The sequence below is a fragment of the Danio aesculapii genome, chromosome 13 (assembly GCF_903798145.1).
Source record: "Danio aesculapii chromosome 13, fDanAes4.1, whole genome shotgun sequence".
NCBI classification, from domain to species: domain Eukaryota; kingdom Metazoa; phylum Chordata; class Actinopteri; order Cypriniformes; family Danionidae; genus Danio; species Danio aesculapii.
The window spans coordinates 46809772-46826701 of NC_079447.1; the positions used below are offsets into that span (position 1 = coordinate 46809772).

General features: G+C 34.9%; 1 protein-coding gene across 3 annotated transcripts in view; it reads right to left on the minus strand.

Annotated features, from left to right (window-relative positions):
* The window catches only part of LOC130239699 (cullin-9), a 78135-nt gene that overhangs the window by 7931 nt on the left and 53274 nt on the right, over nt 1-16930 (minus strand). For all 3 annotated transcript variants that reach the window (XM_056471000.1, XM_056471001.1, XM_056470999.1), the window contains exons 23-35: nt 16553-16683; nt 14826-15008; nt 14273-14430; nt 12521-12719; nt 11898-12069; nt 11392-11537; nt 11182-11311; nt 8811-9013; nt 8312-8586; nt 5915-6287; nt 3124-3264; nt 1309-1473; nt 785-948 (exon numbers count right to left, since the gene is read on the minus strand). In XM_056471000.1, the coding sequence (XP_056326975.1) occupies nt 785-948; nt 1309-1473; nt 3124-3264; nt 5915-6287; nt 8312-8586; nt 8811-9013; nt 11182-11311; nt 11392-11537; nt 11898-12069; nt 12521-12719; nt 14273-14430; nt 14826-15008; nt 16553-16683 (2440 nt within the window). The remainder of the gene's footprint in view (nt 1-784; nt 949-1308; nt 1474-3123; nt 3265-5914; nt 6288-8311; nt 8587-8810; nt 9014-11181; nt 11312-11391; nt 11538-11897; nt 12070-12520; nt 12720-14272; nt 14431-14825; nt 15009-16552; nt 16684-16930) is intronic.

Genomic DNA, 16930 nt, shown 5'->3' on the forward strand with positions numbered 1-16930 from the left:
TTTGCAGAAAAGGGAAAAAATAACCAATAAGACATATATACCAAACACTAGAGAATGCACAAGATCGCTCGTATAGCTTTAAACAGGGAAAAGTATAAAGGTAAATGTGGTCAATAAAGCCCCGCCTACTAATAGAGGAGCCAATCATCGATCACTATAGACTGACTTCTCTGGGGGAGGGGCTCGGACCAGACGTGAGCTTCTACAGATTTTGTGTGACTAGAACAGGGGTCACCAATCTCGGTCCTGGAGGGCCGGTGTCCCTGCAGAGTTTAGTTCCAACTTGCCTCAACACACCTGGCTGGGTGTTTCAAGTATACCTAGTAAGACCTTGATTAGCTCATTCAGGTGTGTTTGATTAGGGTTGGAGCTAAAATCTGCAGGACACCGGCCCTCCAGGAACAAGTTTGGTGACCCCTGGACTGGAAAGTTTAGAAATGAAACTAAAGACACAGTTGTGGTTTAATTTTTCTGGTGATTCCCAATATAAAATTTAATCGCAAGCTTGGCGATTTCAATGATGGTGCCGACTCAGAGTGAAATTTCTTGGGGAACTTTGTATATACATAAATTGTTAAAACTGCGGTGTATAAACTAGAGGCGTTGGCATGGGAATTTTAAATCGATGTTTTCTAAATAATGGTCACTATAAAAACGTATGCAGGAGGGCCAGCTAGAGTATTTTGATCGAAGTTATGTTTGAACTTACAAACTTAATGGTTAAAGGTAAAAACAAAAGCAGTGTCGTTTGAAGAGGAAAACACGAGGAAGCATAAACACTCACTGTAGGCAACCCTCATTCTTCTCAATCTGAGCCTGGCAGCTGGGGCATCGTTTAGATATGAGTTTGGCCAGATGTTTGCTCTGCGCTTCCATGCTCATTCCCTCATAGTAGCCTCCATCATCCATCCATTGAGACATGTGGCTGCAGCTCGCTGGATAATGTGCCTGAACAGGAGAGATTACGGAGTCATGAGACAACAGCCCAAACACCAAGGCTAACTTTTAAAGCTTAGTGCTGGATGGCATGAGATATTATGATTGAAGTCTGATTACGATATATATATTGATATAGCATGGTTTCTGCAAATGCAATCAATTAATACTTTATATTTATTGACCACATGCAAAGAACAATTATTTTTACATTTAAAAGTATATACTAATACGTTTAGTTTAGTTTTTTATCCTAAATAGAGTATTATTGTGGCCTAAATGGATATCTATAGCCATTTTGAGAAATAAGTATTGTTGGGTCCTCAAACGGGACAAAAATCTAGGCAAAATCAACAGCATTGGACATATGACCTCTGGGAAGTTGCAGCTGAAGCAAGACGACCAGCAGCACTTGGAGCAGGTGCCCATGCTGCCAATGTTCTCCTTGCACAGGATCTGGTCGCAGCCCTGAGGGTTGGTGCACCAGGTCAGGTTGGAGCAACACTCCACAAAGCCTCGCAGAAGGGCATTGTCGTACTGCAGCAGAAGAAAAACGCTTAAGTCTTCGCTCACTGAACAATAAGAGTGCAACAAAACAGGTCGCTGACAGTTTAGTTCGGTTTTTGGGTCATAGTGGGTTTCAGTACGATGATAAGTTCAGTAAAAAAACAAAACAGGACTGTCAATTAAAAATAAAGAAAAAAACTTTACAAGCAAAAGCACAAATGAATACAATATAGCAAAAACGCTACTAAGATAAACTGCTTTTCAGGATTCTATCAGTAGTTTTGAGTACAGAAACTGAATAATAAAATCAAATATAACACTGCATTGGCTACTGTATATAAACTGCACTGTATAAATGAAACAAAGGTTAAACATCATTGAGTTAAATAGCCATACATGCTCTCTGAACTGGCTCTGTGCATTCTAGGATGTAATTAGAGGAATGAGGGAAATGCAAAATGCAGGGTTTTTTTTTTATTAACCCTTGTGTATTGTTTAATTTTACTACCCTTTTATTATGTTTGGGATGAAAACATCCACTAAATAAAATGCTGTAAAATGTAGCAGATTTTTTTCCTTTTATTTTTTAGCATAAATCTCTTAATAAACCTTAAGTCCTGAAGTCCTGCCAAGTTCATGATGTCACTGATTTGGGGGAAAAAAGGCACAAAATGGCTTCTCTTCAACATAAAACTAACAGTGGACTGGATATATTTTTACCTTTTAGCACAGTTTTGGACATGCAAAAGATTAGTACAACATTTTTGCCCCATTCACTTCCAGAACATCTACAATTTTTTTTTTATCTCAAAGCGATGGCACCATATAATTATGCATTCTTGATTGTTAGTGGTTTTCCCTGTTGGGAAAAAGTAAAATTGGTATTTTTTATTGTTGATCATCACAAATTACTAACAAGGTACCTCTTCCCAACAAGGAAAACCACCAACAATCAAAAATGCATGATTATGTGGTGTCATGGCTTTGCAATAAAAAAAAAGTTGCTATAATGGAAGTTAATGGGGCAAAAACAGCCACCAACATAACGAAAGGGTAGTAGATTTGCCCACAGTGAATAGTTGAGTTTTTGAAAAATGTCTAAGCATTTTCCCAAACTATGTGTCAAAATAAAAGTTGTCACCAAAAATTATTCCATTTGCTGAAACAGGGAAAGTTGTGGCCAAATTAAGACTCAAAATCACCCAAGATTGGATGAAAATATCCCAACATAACAAAGGTTAAATGCAAAACCGAAAAACTGCAATTTTCATAAGAATATTGAACCGTATAGGTCATACCGAATGGTTCAATAATATATATGACATATATTGAGTTGATTGGATAAAGTCTAGATCGGATACGTGGCCGGCCGGAAGTGCAATGTGCACATTAATATAGCAGCATTGTTTTATGACACTGTATAACAATAATTAATATTTTTACAGTACTGTGATGGTTGGGTTTAGGGTTGGGGTAGATGTTAAAAAATACAATTTACTGGATAATTTAATCGATAACATAAATAATACTCTGCAAAACTACTGTTTAGGGCTGGGGTGGGGGGTAGGCGTTAATAAAATACAATAAATGGGAAATTTAATAAATGATATAAATAATTCTCGTTAACTTCCGGCCGCATCCTTATCCGATCTAGCAACAAGCAGTTGACTGGGCACATACTTTGGCGATGGTGTCTTTATCGGTGAGGATGTTGTGAAAGAACTTGGAGGTGGGTTGAGCTCGACAGTCTGTGATTGGACAGTCACAGTTCATGACCAGATTCTGCTCAATACGAGCGGTGAGAAACTCCTGCCAGCAGGACTACAGGAAACAGAGAAACAGCAAGCCAAGTGTTAGCAAACAGCTTAACATAATGTCACATTTAAAGCGGTAGTTCATCCCAAATTGAAAATTATGCTTTAATTTACTCACCCTTCAAACCTTGGTCTAAACCTGTACGAGTTTCTTTCTTCTGTTGATATTCTGAAGAAGTAACCTTCCATTTTTATTTATGTCTTTGTATTATGGAAGTCGGAGGGCACTAGCAAAAAACATTCTTCAAAATATCCTCTTTTGTTTTGAACAGAAAAAAGCAACTCATAAAGGTTTAAAACCACATGAGGGAGAGTAAATGATTGTCATTTTTATTTTTGGGTGAACTATCCTATTCACTTAAAGCAAAAGTTTTTTTAAATTATGATGTTAGGGCATTTATGATCTTACAATTACATATTGAATACGTCTCCTGCTCTTCTGAATTGTTTACTCACCTCACCCTACCCACCTCCCACCCCCTATTTTGCACTACTGATTATTTATCATCTTACATTAACATACTACATATTTTGTATTTACAGTTGAAGTCAGAATTATTAGCCCCCCTGTTTATTTTTCCCCCCAATTTCTGTTTAATGGAGAGAAGACATTTCTAAACAATAGTGTTAATAATTCCTTTCAAACAGCTGATTTATTTTATCTTTGCCATGATGACAGTTACTAATGTTTGACTAGATATTTTTCAAGACACTTCTATACAGCTTAAATTGACATTTAAAGGCTTAACTAGGTTAATTAGGTTAACTAGGCAGGTTAGGGTAATTAGGCAAATTACTGTATAATGATTATGGTTTGTTCTGTAGACTATTGAGGAAAAAATATAGCTTAAAGGGGCTAATACTTTTGACCTTATAATTGTTTTTTTAAAAATGAAAAACTGCTTTTATTCTAGCTAAAATAAAACAAACAAGACTTTTTTTCTGGTGGAAAAAAACATCATCAGACATACTGTGAAAATTTCCTTGCTCTGGTAAACATCATTTGTGAAATACTTTAAAAAGAAAAATTAAAAGAGGGGTTAAAAATTCTGACTTCAACTGTATTTCACGTTCTACCTCAAAACTGATTACTCTGCCTTACCCTACCCCCTCTCATCCCTTATTTTGCACTACTGATTATCGTCTACAGCTATTTCTACTGTAACTTGCTATTTAGTGTGATTTGTATTGTAAGAATATATTTACAGTAGAAGTGAGATCCAATTAATCTCATCCTACATGTACATAATGTACATTATATATATATATATATATATATATATATATATATATATATATATAATTATGTATATATGTATATTATTGTCTACAGTGACAATAAAAGGCATTCTATTCTATTATATTCTTATTATATAATGATATATCAGTACTGTACATATGAGCAAGACTGCATCCCACAGTAGTTGAACTTTTATGATACTTTCTCATACTTGGAGCTAAGGAAGATTTAAGACTAAGTTCTTAAAACCTTTTTTAAGACCAAGTGAAAGTGAACTTTAAGGGAACAAATAAATAGCTAAATATAGATTTACAGAGAGCAAACAAGTTGCTTTAAAGATTGAAAACATATATTGTTCACCATTACTTTTTAAATAATTTCACCAAAAATAGCTTCTGGCTTCAAAAAACCTCTCATGAAGACTAGAATATGGAAATAACTTTTGCTGTACATTCTGATAACAATAACTATCAGTATTTATACCTTGCATTCCAGTCCAAATGTTTAAAGATTCTGAAATCTATAACCAAATGAGAAGAGTCTTTTTGTCTATGATTAAAACAACAATTATCTGTTAACGAGGTAACTTTCATACCTCTCAGACTGAAATCAGTGCATATTTTAGTACAAATTCACTTACTTTTGTTTCGTTTTTCAAAATACATTTCTTCACTTTCCTTATCAAATAAATCTTGATTTAAGGGCGGTTAGATCATTGTATGCAACATTTAATATCTTAAAAATAACTAAATGTAAATTATTTTTGAAGTGCTTTTTAAAAGTTTTAATATAAAATATCCAAGAGCGAATTAAGACTTTCAAGGCCTGCAGAATCCCTGTGTTAAGAGTCAGTCTTCTATACGTTAGTGTATTTTCATAAAACAAAGGCAAAAGTTTGACCACAAACGTTCGTGTCTTTCTTTTCCATGAAAACAAACTGATATATATATATATATATATATATATATATATATATATATATATATATATATATATATATATATATATATATATATATAAATGTGTATTTTTGTACTATTGTATGTTTAATTAGGTAAAAAAAGATGACTTTTTTCTGTAAATCTATTTGACAATGTTTAAAATAAAAAAAGTTGTTTAAAAGAGATTATACAACATTGAGTTTTTCCTTAAAACAATAATAAAATAATTTACCAGTGGGGTAAGCAAAATCTTATTTCCAAGCCAAAACTAGATTATTTTGCTTACCCCATTGGCAGATATTTACCTTGTTTTAAAGAAAAACTCATTTAATTTTGACTAATTTCTATAAACAAGACATCATTTTTTATTTGTCTAGAAAATGTCCTTGACTCAATATTCTTTAGATATTGGAACAAGAAAGCATTTTTTGCATTGTAGTAATAAAATGGCAAGCAGGTCTGCAGCCCACACTCACCCTGCAGCAGTAATGCATGCAGCAGAGCATAGGAGGGGGATCACTCTCTTTGGACTGGGAAAGGCAAACTGGACAGTGGGACACTGGTCCAGGGGCCGGCTGAGGGTTACGGATCTTGAGGCCCGCGGCCAGGACCAGGGCGTCCGGATCATCGGTGTATCGCTGGATCAACAAATCCACGTTCCATTTGCAGTGGATAAGCAAATGCTCTGCCCGGTCCAGATCCAGGCTCAGGGTTCCTGCCACCTGCTGGACGGTGCGCTGCATCAGCTGCTTGACCTCCTCTTGAGTCATTGTGCGACCCATGGAGAAGAGCACAGCCTCCAGCACGCCGTCATCCGTGTGCTGTGGGGGAACTATAAGGCCTCCCAGGCTGCAGAGGGAGATATATACACACACAAAACGCCATTATGTAGACGTGAGACCAGTCAACTAAAGAGGAGTTTTGATTCATTACAGCAGGCCCAGATGGAATCTGCAGACTTTTACACAATTTTAGCGCTGATTTTAGGGGGATTGATCTTGAGAAGGTCAAATTAACAGCTCTTAAAGTATAAATATTTAATGGCTACAAAAATGAATTATCAATTTAGACAATATTTAATAAACAGTGTGAAACGGGGATAAAAGTGTGAAGAGTGTTTAAATAAATAATAGTCCAGTCCTGTGGATCTCTGCAGTGCTGTTCCATTTGGACTTGCTCATTAAAGGAATAGTTCACCCCAAAAATTACACTTGACACTTTTTACTCGCCCTCTAGTGGTTTGAAACATTTAAGTTTCAGTTTTTTTCTGTTGAATACAGATTACATTGAGGAATTCAGAAAACTGATAACCATCAACATCCATAGTAGAAAAAACAAATTCTATGAAAGTCAATGGTGTCCAGCATTTCTTTTAAATAGCTTTAGTGTTTAACAGAAAAGAGAAACGCAAACAGATTTGTGACAAGTGAAAGCTAAGAATTAGAATTTTCCAGCCTAATCTCACAAGAAAACGTCAGCATTTTGCGTTTCGTCAGTTTAGTGGCTAATTCGTACAAGTTCAGTTGTACAAAGATGTATGACTTTAAAAAGGAGGCGTGGCACCCAACCCCACCCATAAACCTAACCATCATTGGTTGATGAGCAAATCATACTTCATTGTACAAATTAGATTGTACTAATTCATACGAATTAGCCACTAAATGAAAAAGTTACGGACTGTGTTGGAATTTTCAGTTTTGGATGTACTATCTCTAACATTTATTAACACACCAAATCAACAATATTTATTATAACTTCTATTCTGGTGAAATATAGATTTGAACTTTCTGATATGTATTAGGTTAAAATAAGGCAACAACAGAATCGTATATGCTGATTAAAATGGAATTAGTTTATTTTGAAAAATATAATGTGAATAGATTGGGGGATAAAACACTACTTTAGAAAAGTGTGAATGTTTAAATGACAAAATACTGAATCGTATAGCTAAAACTATCTTAAAATAAAATGAATTTATGTTTACATAGAATAAATCAGCAACAAACATGACTCCAAATTTAAAACATCTTTATTTTTTTTAAGGTGGTAAACATAAATTGCTTATGTTGTCTCATATCTAAGACATCTATGCTAAAACTCTGCTGATGAAATACATAAGCATTACATTTTAAAAAAAGGAAACAATCAATAAACTTTCAGCAGACTCTTAACGACTTAAATCATGTCAAGATGAAATCTTTACTTGCTCTGGTGTTGCTTAAAATGTTATACATTTAACAAAGCTGAAATTCAGTCCACTGATTATCACAAACTTTAATGCTATTTACAAGCCTTGCACACTAAGAAAAATAGAATTTAAGGCCTTTCATCGGCAAATGCCAATATTTATACTGAATCATGAGGAATGAACTACCTCTGTCTTTGTGTAGGTCATAGTTTGTGCAGCTGCAGAGGTTAAACCAGATCAAAATGCAGAAAAAAAGCAACAGCTAAACATTTACTCCAGTTTAAAATCTCACAACCAAACTCTATTGTGAAACTTAGCGAAGTGACTCGTTGTCTGCTAGCATAGACAACATCCTTACGGTCACAAAGCCTCTTCAAAGTGAATGATCTATATATACTGTACACGAGCAGCAACTCATTTTCTTTTTGCATGAACCATGTTAATTAATCTGAACGAGCATAATGTGTTAAAACAGAAGTGCAGTAGTTTTTTTTTTTATATATATAAAGCTTTCAAAATGCTAATAACAAGAGAAGAGCAAGTGTCTGGCAGAAGTGGATCTGTTAATTCAGTAAAAAGCAAATCCCTGAGAGGGAAGGAAAACACTTGAACATAAGCCAGGTTTTGGGCCTCCTTTCTTGCACGGGGAGGTCTAGAGATCAAAGGTTAAGGGTCATCAGCACACCTGGTGTCGGCTTTGCTCCCGCCACCTCCGCCGCTGCTGCTGCTTGCGGAGCTTTTCTTTCCATCCATCTTGAAGGAGAACTGTGCCTGGCCCTTACGGGGAGTGGACGGGTCCTCCATCAAGAACTCCACGATGTGTGGGCTTTCATCATTGCGCCGCAGGTAGCCTTTGTTGATGACATGCATGATGCAGGAGAGCACATCTGTGGTGCTGCAGCTGAAACGAACCGAGGTGCGAGTCCGACTCGACTCCTGCTTCTGACACCGGTCCAACACCTGCAATGGCACAACAATATTATTAAACACATGACAAAAGGACAAAGGAGAGCACGGGAAGCAGAGAGAGGGGAAGGATCGACAAAGGACCTCGAGCCGGGAAACAAACTCGGGTCACCGTGAGCACTTCAGTGCTATGTGTCGATGTGCTTACCACTAGGCAATTGGCAATGATAGAATTATACATTTTAAAAACTAAAACACTTTACAGAACCATACTTCACCTTGAACACTAAATTGTCAATATGCATCTCCTTCTCATTCTTCATGATCTGCACAATGAGACAGTAGATGTAGTTCCTCTTCCTCTCGAGCGTGAGAGCAGCATCTTCATCTACATTCAGGTACGTCTGCTTGGGATGCAGGTAATGGTAACCGTGTCTGTCTGAGCTCTGTAAGAGGGTCTTTTTGTTCAATCTCAGGATGCCTGAAAGAGTTAAAAAATCATTGGTTTTGATTTATTAACACAAATATGTTTTTTTTTTTGTTAATTAAGAATTTAAAGGTGCAGTCGATGATTGTCTTTAGAAACATTTTTTGTTGTTCTGGTTGAAAGTCTCTTTAAATTCCACTAGTAATGATTAAAGTAACTGATCTAAATGTGTTTATATGTATTTTTATATTCTGGGTAAGACATAAAACAAAAAAAATTTCAGGCCGGTAACTCCCATATTCCTGATAAGTAGCCCAAACTGTCTGTCAACAAATGTAGATTTGTACATCTGTGCAGTCGTTCACGCAGATCCACCATTTGCACGTGCACGCGCGCCACATGTTCATGTGCACACGAGAGAACGACAGCGGTAAAAACAAATGCTGAATCAAAACTTTTTGTAATGTTCTGTTTTAAAACTATTTTAGTCACGCAAAGCTGATGTAGATGTTGTTGTTATGAATGGGTTATATGCACAGAAGTGTTGTTCAGCCACTGAAATCTTCCAGCGAAACATTGATGTGAATATTTTCAATCATAAGTGACCTTTCACAGCATCGATAATGTAGATTTTTATTTAGTTTAACAACAAAACATCAGTAAATAGCACTATTCCGCCTAGCCTGCTTTGCTGAGCTGAAGTAGGTTTTATATACACATTGGTTCATTTTTGAACAGTGACATCCTGTGATGCATGCAACCATGCTACTCTGAATATTCAGTCTGAAATAGCATGCATGTATGGCTCAGTAATAAGCCCGCCGACCAACCACTAAGCATACAGTAGTCGATTTAGGATAAAGCGTGTGAGAGTGTATCCAGCGATCCATGAAATATTGCATATTATGACAAGTTTTGCTTGCTAAGTAAATAACTGAAAATGTGCTAGATATAATACAGTTTTTCATTGGGAATTGTTGTATTATAAAGTACGGTAAAGTTTTCTAACTTGCGAATGACATGATCTAGTGTGTCTCTGTCATCTTTAAGGAGAGCGTTCATGATATCAGGAGGCATGGCTTTGGACGGCAGGGGTAGGACTATGTTTCAAAGATATTATGTTAGCATTTTGGCAGATCACCTACTGCACCTTTAATACAGCAAACTGTGTGATTCAATTTAGTGATTTAAACTCACTTTGTATATTAATTAAACTAAAATACTAAAGTTTGGAAATTTTCTATTTTATTTGTTTATTTTTTTATAAGTATTTTTCTTATTGGTCATCAAGGCTGCATTTATCTGATGAACAATACAGTAAATACTGTAATATAGTGAAAAATTCCAATTTGAAGTAGCTGTAAATAAATAATCTCAATCGGCAAAGTTGAATTTTAAGGATCATTAGTCTAGTAAGATCATTTGAAACTCCATCAATGATCATTTAATATTGAGCTTTTAAACTAGCCTCTGTTTATTCTGTATTTCTCATCAAATAGATTTAGACTTGTTGAGAGTAAGAGTTATTTTAAACACATAAAACATATACAGTTAAAGTCATAATTTTAAGCCCTCCTAAATTAATTTTTAAATATTTCCCAAGTGATGTTAAATGGAGAGAAGACCCCCCCCCCCCCCCCCCACCCAACTCATTTTTATATCTAATTGTAAATTCTTTTGTCTGTAAATTCTTTTGTCTGACAGTAAATAATATGTTATAATTTATCACAAGACATTGGCTATCAGCCTAGGTACAATTTAAAAGCTTAACAAGGTTAATCAGGTTAACTAGGCTATACGTTAATAAGGTAAGTTATTGGACAACACTGGATTGTTCTGTAAATAATAATAATAATAATCTGAAGAGGGCACATGATATTGACCCAAAATTATGTTTCAGTCAAAGTAAAAAATAAATAAATAATAAAATAAAAACACCCTCTCCAAAAGAAAAACTGTACATGTTCACAGGAGCACTAATAATTTCAGATATAATAAAAGTTGTATAATAGAAGTTGTAATAATATAAGTTGTATATTTCAAACCTTTAACCGATATTGTTAAACAAACTTAAAACAATTAAACCCCTCAAAAGCATCCTAGACAAGAAAAAGTAGACCAATCTGAACAAACATCATTTAAGAGTAATTACGAAATTACTACATTGCAAAAACAATATATAAACATCATCTTATTCTGTTGTTATCGGTAGGCGCTTTCACCTTTGATTGGGTCCTGGCTGGAGCCGGTGTGAGTGAGAAGCCCCTTCTCTGCGGTGAGAGGTTTGAGAGCGTGGCTCAGCATGGCTGGAGAGAGACCTGTGGCCTGCTGGAGCATCTCCACACTCACATCCTGCAGAAAGACAAACAACGTCAACAATTCTGAAGCCAGTTCATGCACTCATGTCATGTCTAAGCTTGTACTGAAAGTACCTCATGCTGGTTAAACTGCAGCAGGATGAACATCTGCAGTGTGGAGACGTAGAGAGTGCAGGATCCATACTGAAGCTCTGCATGGCCGAGCCATGTCCATTGCAGCCGCCGAGGCTTACTGTGGGTCAGGCTATACATGCGTTGGCCTGTGGGACAGACGCACAAACACAAAGATGAACATTCAGACTTAAAATGGGTAGTTTACACAAAAATAAACATTTCCTGATAATTTATTGACCCACAAGTCATCCAAGATGTACAGCTGAAGTCATTTGGGCGTATTTGTATGTGTTTATTCTTAATCAAACAAACATATCACCATTAACTGATATTATATGAATCACCAAGAATCATGGATCAGGTAAGAAATCTTCATTAATATTCTATTAATAAGATTTATTTTGTTAATCATTTTTGATTGAACTATACCTTTATCCACCAGATTAAATATTGTTAAGTAACTGTATAATGAGCACTGTTTGCATATCTGTGGAAATTGAACTAACTGTTGGTGTAAAAGTCAGTGAATTCAGCCAGGTAATTGCAGAGCTGAGCAGGGAAATGTTTGCTGGGGTCCTGGAGGTAGCAGGGAGCAGACACAACCCAGCAGCGTGGAGACAACACCAACACTTTCACATCACTCTCCTCTTCAGGTTCAGACACCTCTTCATCCATCATCTGATCAAAAAAATTTAATTAATTAAAACTTTTCAACCGCCATTGACAAGATCTCGTCAATTAAAAGACATTTTGGTATATTACATTAAGAGACTAAACTAACGGATGTCCTAAATAAGGTACTGGACTTTCTGGGTTTCCTAGGAGTGAAATATAAGACGATCAAAGAAAATGAAAATCAAATCGTGTGTAAGAATGAAGAGTTATATAGAGCTTTCCTTTGGCTTACTCCCTTCTATATCAGGGCTCGCCAGTATTGCATTTAATCCAGATTAAATCAAAGATCAAGACTGCAACAAACATGTTAACAATTTTTAAAGCAATATTGATTTCTTATGCATTAAAAATGTTTGGGACTGAAATTAAATAGAATTGTATATTTAAGCTGTGAATATTCCAACTCAGAAAGTTTGGCATTAAATGAAACATATTATTATCGAGTCATGCTCACCTCCTCGAAATCCTCCAGATTTCTGTCTAGCTGCTGTAGACGGTAGAGATGAAACTCCTGTTGAAGCTCCTCAGATTCACTGAGGTTGGTCAGCATCTGCTGAGGAAAGCGGTTTGGGAAGCAGGTACCGATTTGCTCCACCACAGCGTTCTCCAACCACACTTTCCCCTGACCCAATAACCGATCGCCTAGATAGTACCTGAAAGGAAGAGATGTGTAATGTAAAAAACAGGGTAAGCAGAATCTGTATGAATATTTTGCATTTTTTCATAATTTTTTAACAAAAACAGCTATTGAACAGATAAAATGATTATTATAAAACATATTATTAAAAGGCTGAAAATGATTTAGATATTGAGGTGCCGTTTACATTAATGTGTTTTTGTTTTAAATTGCATAAGCTTTGTTATGTTAGCATGAATGATAAATCATAAATAAAAAGTAAAAAAATAAATAAAAAAGTTGACAACTACAGTGTAGAAGGAAATTGATTTTCTGAAACACAATAAAAATGTTAGTCTGAATGAGAAGTGCGCTCATTCTAAAATTCCATTTTGAAAATGAAAACACTAAGGCTGCATTATACTGAGAAAATATGCAATATGACGATGTCGAGTGTTGCGAAAACAATATTTATTTTGATAGAACTAACTTGCAAAATTATATTTTATCAGCAATATATATTTGTTACGTTCATACTAAAACGGTTAATAGATATTTTGAGCCAATTAAATTATGTGTGTATATAATAAATAAATATATATATATATATATATATATATATATATATATATATATATATATATATATATATATATATATATATATATATATATATATATATATATATATATATATGTACACATATATATATACGCACGCACGCACGCACACACACACACACAGTTAAAGTCAGAATTATTTTTTTATTTTTATTTTTATATTTCCCATATTATGTTGAACTGAGCAAAGACATTTTCACAGTATGTCTGATAATATTTTTTCTTCTGGAGAAAGTCTTATTTATTTTATTTCAGCTAGAATAAAAGCAGTTTTTAATTTTTTAAAAAACATTTTAGGGACAAAATTATTAGCCCCTTTAAGCTATATTTTTATTCGATTGTCTACAGATCAAACCATCATTATACAATAACTTGCCTAATTACCCTAACTTGCCTAGTTAACATAATTAACCTAGTTAAGCCTTTAAATGTCACTAAGCTGTATAGAAGTTCATTAAAAATATCTAGTCAAATATTATTTACTGTCATCGTGGCACAGATAAAATAAATCAGTTATTTAGAAATGAGTTATTAAAACTATTATGTTTAGAAATGTTGAAAAAAAATCTCTCTGTTAAACAGAAAAAAAAACGGGGGGGGGGCTAATAATTCAGAGGGCTAATAATTCGGACTTCAACTGAGTGTGTGTGTGTGTATATATATATATATATATATATCCCCCTGTATCGTTCTATTCTTCAAGCATTAGTATTCATTTTCAGCTCTAGGTTCACCTAACAACAGCTATTGGAGAGGTGGGGATATATAGTAAAGGCCCCATCTGACTGGTCAGATTTGGATAAACAACCCATGCATAAAGCACAAATATGCTTGGCATAATTTATTTCCCTGCGATACTGCATATACTCTCATCGCAATAATAACAATTTTTAAAAATATTGTGCAGTCTTAGAAAACGCACTATTGTAAACAGCACCTCAGGCCTAGTTAGCAGCAGTTATTGTCACACCTGTAAAAATGCTCGAAGGTGTTAGCCAGCTCCAGACCCGAGAGAAACAGCATGGGCTCCAGGAACTGCTGTAGCTGGTTCAAGGTGTCCACGCTCCCCGAGTCCACTCCGCTTTCCTGGATCATCTTATCAATGTACTGCGCAAACCGTTCACTTACCTTCAAGAGAGTTATTGCACAATATATTCATTTCACACATTAGAAAAACACATTGCTAGTCTAAAAAGTCTCAACTTTCTTAAAGAATATAATGAATCAATAATAATGATTAAATAAATATTTAAACAAAATGTTCAAGGTTTCAAGCTCATATTTACTGTATATTTATTTATGTATTTTATAGTTTACTTTATGCAGCTTTTCCCAATTAAGGTCTTTAAATTAATATTTCGTATCGTTATGGTTTCTTACTTTGAATGTGCATATGTGTGTGCACATTTTTTGGCATTTCATTAAGTGTGCAAAGGAGCATCTGAAGGCGTTTATTTTGAAAGTCATAGGATTTAGCAGTTATTTAACAACCATGAGTTCACCTAGGTATCTCGCTGACTTACATGCATAGCTGTGAGGATGGAGAGCTGGAGCAAGGCTCCAGAAAAGCCCTGGCGGAGTGCGAGCACAAAGGCTGTGTGCTGGCCAAAAAGCTCCTCCATTGCATTCTTCAGCCGCAGGAACATCCCCCTGTATCGCTCTACGAAATCCGAGACACTACATGTTGAGTCCAGGAAGGACTTTACCTAAAAAGAGCCAAGCAAAATCACCCAAGAGATATGAACAGAGTTATAGATAATTTTAGGTTCAGACAGATGATCATCAACATAAAATCTTTTTATTTTTAAATAAATAAAATAAAATATGCACACATCACATGGAATATGCACCATATAAAAGGGCTGAGTGATTATTTGAAAATATATTAAGATTGCTATTCTCATGCACATCTTGTCATGGAAAAACGGTTCTGTAATCAGTAGTAAATCTCTGAAAAGCAGAAACTCCAATAGTCTAAATCCACCACAAAGAAGAAACACTGTCAAACCGAGCAGAGGATATAACTGCTTTTATTGATTTAACGTGACTAATAAACACAAAACTACGAAGTCATCTCAATGAATGGTTGATCTAAAACTCGACTAAAGTTATGAGGCGACTAAGGAGTAAAGCAAATTAGATAAGGTATTGTCAAATGCTTTTAGATCAGCAGCAACACAGAGGCATAGTCCACAGAGTAAAAAACACAGTGTAACAGCAGTTACATATTTAAAATATAATATTATAATGTAAACAAAGCAATCCTGACAAAATATATATCATTTGAAAATTCAAAATTACCAGATAATATAGATATTACTATTTAGATAATACTGAGATACAGTTATTTATTAATTTGCGACAAGGGCACTCGTCAGAGTTGTAAAGCATTACTTTGCTACAGCAATCCACATGTAATATCCTTTTAAAAATGTTTTTAGAGGCTAAATTCAAATCAAACACCACCAAACTGCACATACTACTTTAGAATTTGATGCCTACTTTACAAATATTGTTAAAAGAATGAATAAATATGGTTCATATTCCTCAAAATAATACACAGAAATAGGGGTCGGCCTCATTAGGTTACCAATGGAAGCCGTTTGTCAACTGGTGGTTAGGCTTGGTGCTGCGGTCAAACAAAATCTTACTGAAGGCTCATTTTTTTGCGATATCAACTTAGAATATAGAATTTGTTCAGATATATAACTTTGATTATCTGTCGAAATTTGTGAAAAACATACATTTATGGTATATAAAAACTATACATTTACTGTTTTATTTGTTTCCACAAACTTTAAGACACATAAACTTTGTTTTATTGACCTTTTTTTTACTTTGGCTACAATCCGACAGGTGTCTTATTCAAAATCATTTAATTTAATGGATTAACAGTGTTAAAAATTGCTTCAAAAGAATGAAATGGAAAAAATCCTCAGAGAATCTAATAAACCATGCATTGCAGTTCAACTGTTTTTTACAAACAGAACATGGTGGATCTTCTCTAAGCATTAAAAACTTAAAGTAAAAACAACCTGGTCCCACTGGTTAGAACATTTTTAGAGGTCTCTTTTACCAATATTAAGGCTAATTTCATGCATTTTGTCGCTGCTGGAGATTTACAGCTGTTTTATTGCCTTTGAATTATTCATCCAGCCCTTCCATACAGCTCAAAAGAAAATTACACACCTTTTAACATGGATTCTTAAAAATTTAAACACACATTTTGCAAATGGTAAAAAAGCCTAACCTGTCGCTGAACAACACCTTGCCAGCACAAAGCAATTGCTGCAATGCTGCTGGTATTCTTTACTTTTGGCTTGGTAGAGGATGACGAGGAGCTTACTGTGGAAGTTTCTTTATTCTTTCCCTCTTTGCCATCTGAAAACATTGAGAACACATAAATAAAGACACCTAAAATTTCCTCCAAAATGTCAAAAACATGGTCACACAAATAATATGGCTACCAATTATAACCTCAATTAGGGCTGCACAATTAATTAATGATTATAAAATGTGCTTGCTTCATATTAGTGGAAGTGGGGAGTTTGGTTGACTTGATGAACAACAAAGCTAATTTAAAGGGATACTTCACTCAAAAATGAAAGTTTACTCATCATTTACTCAC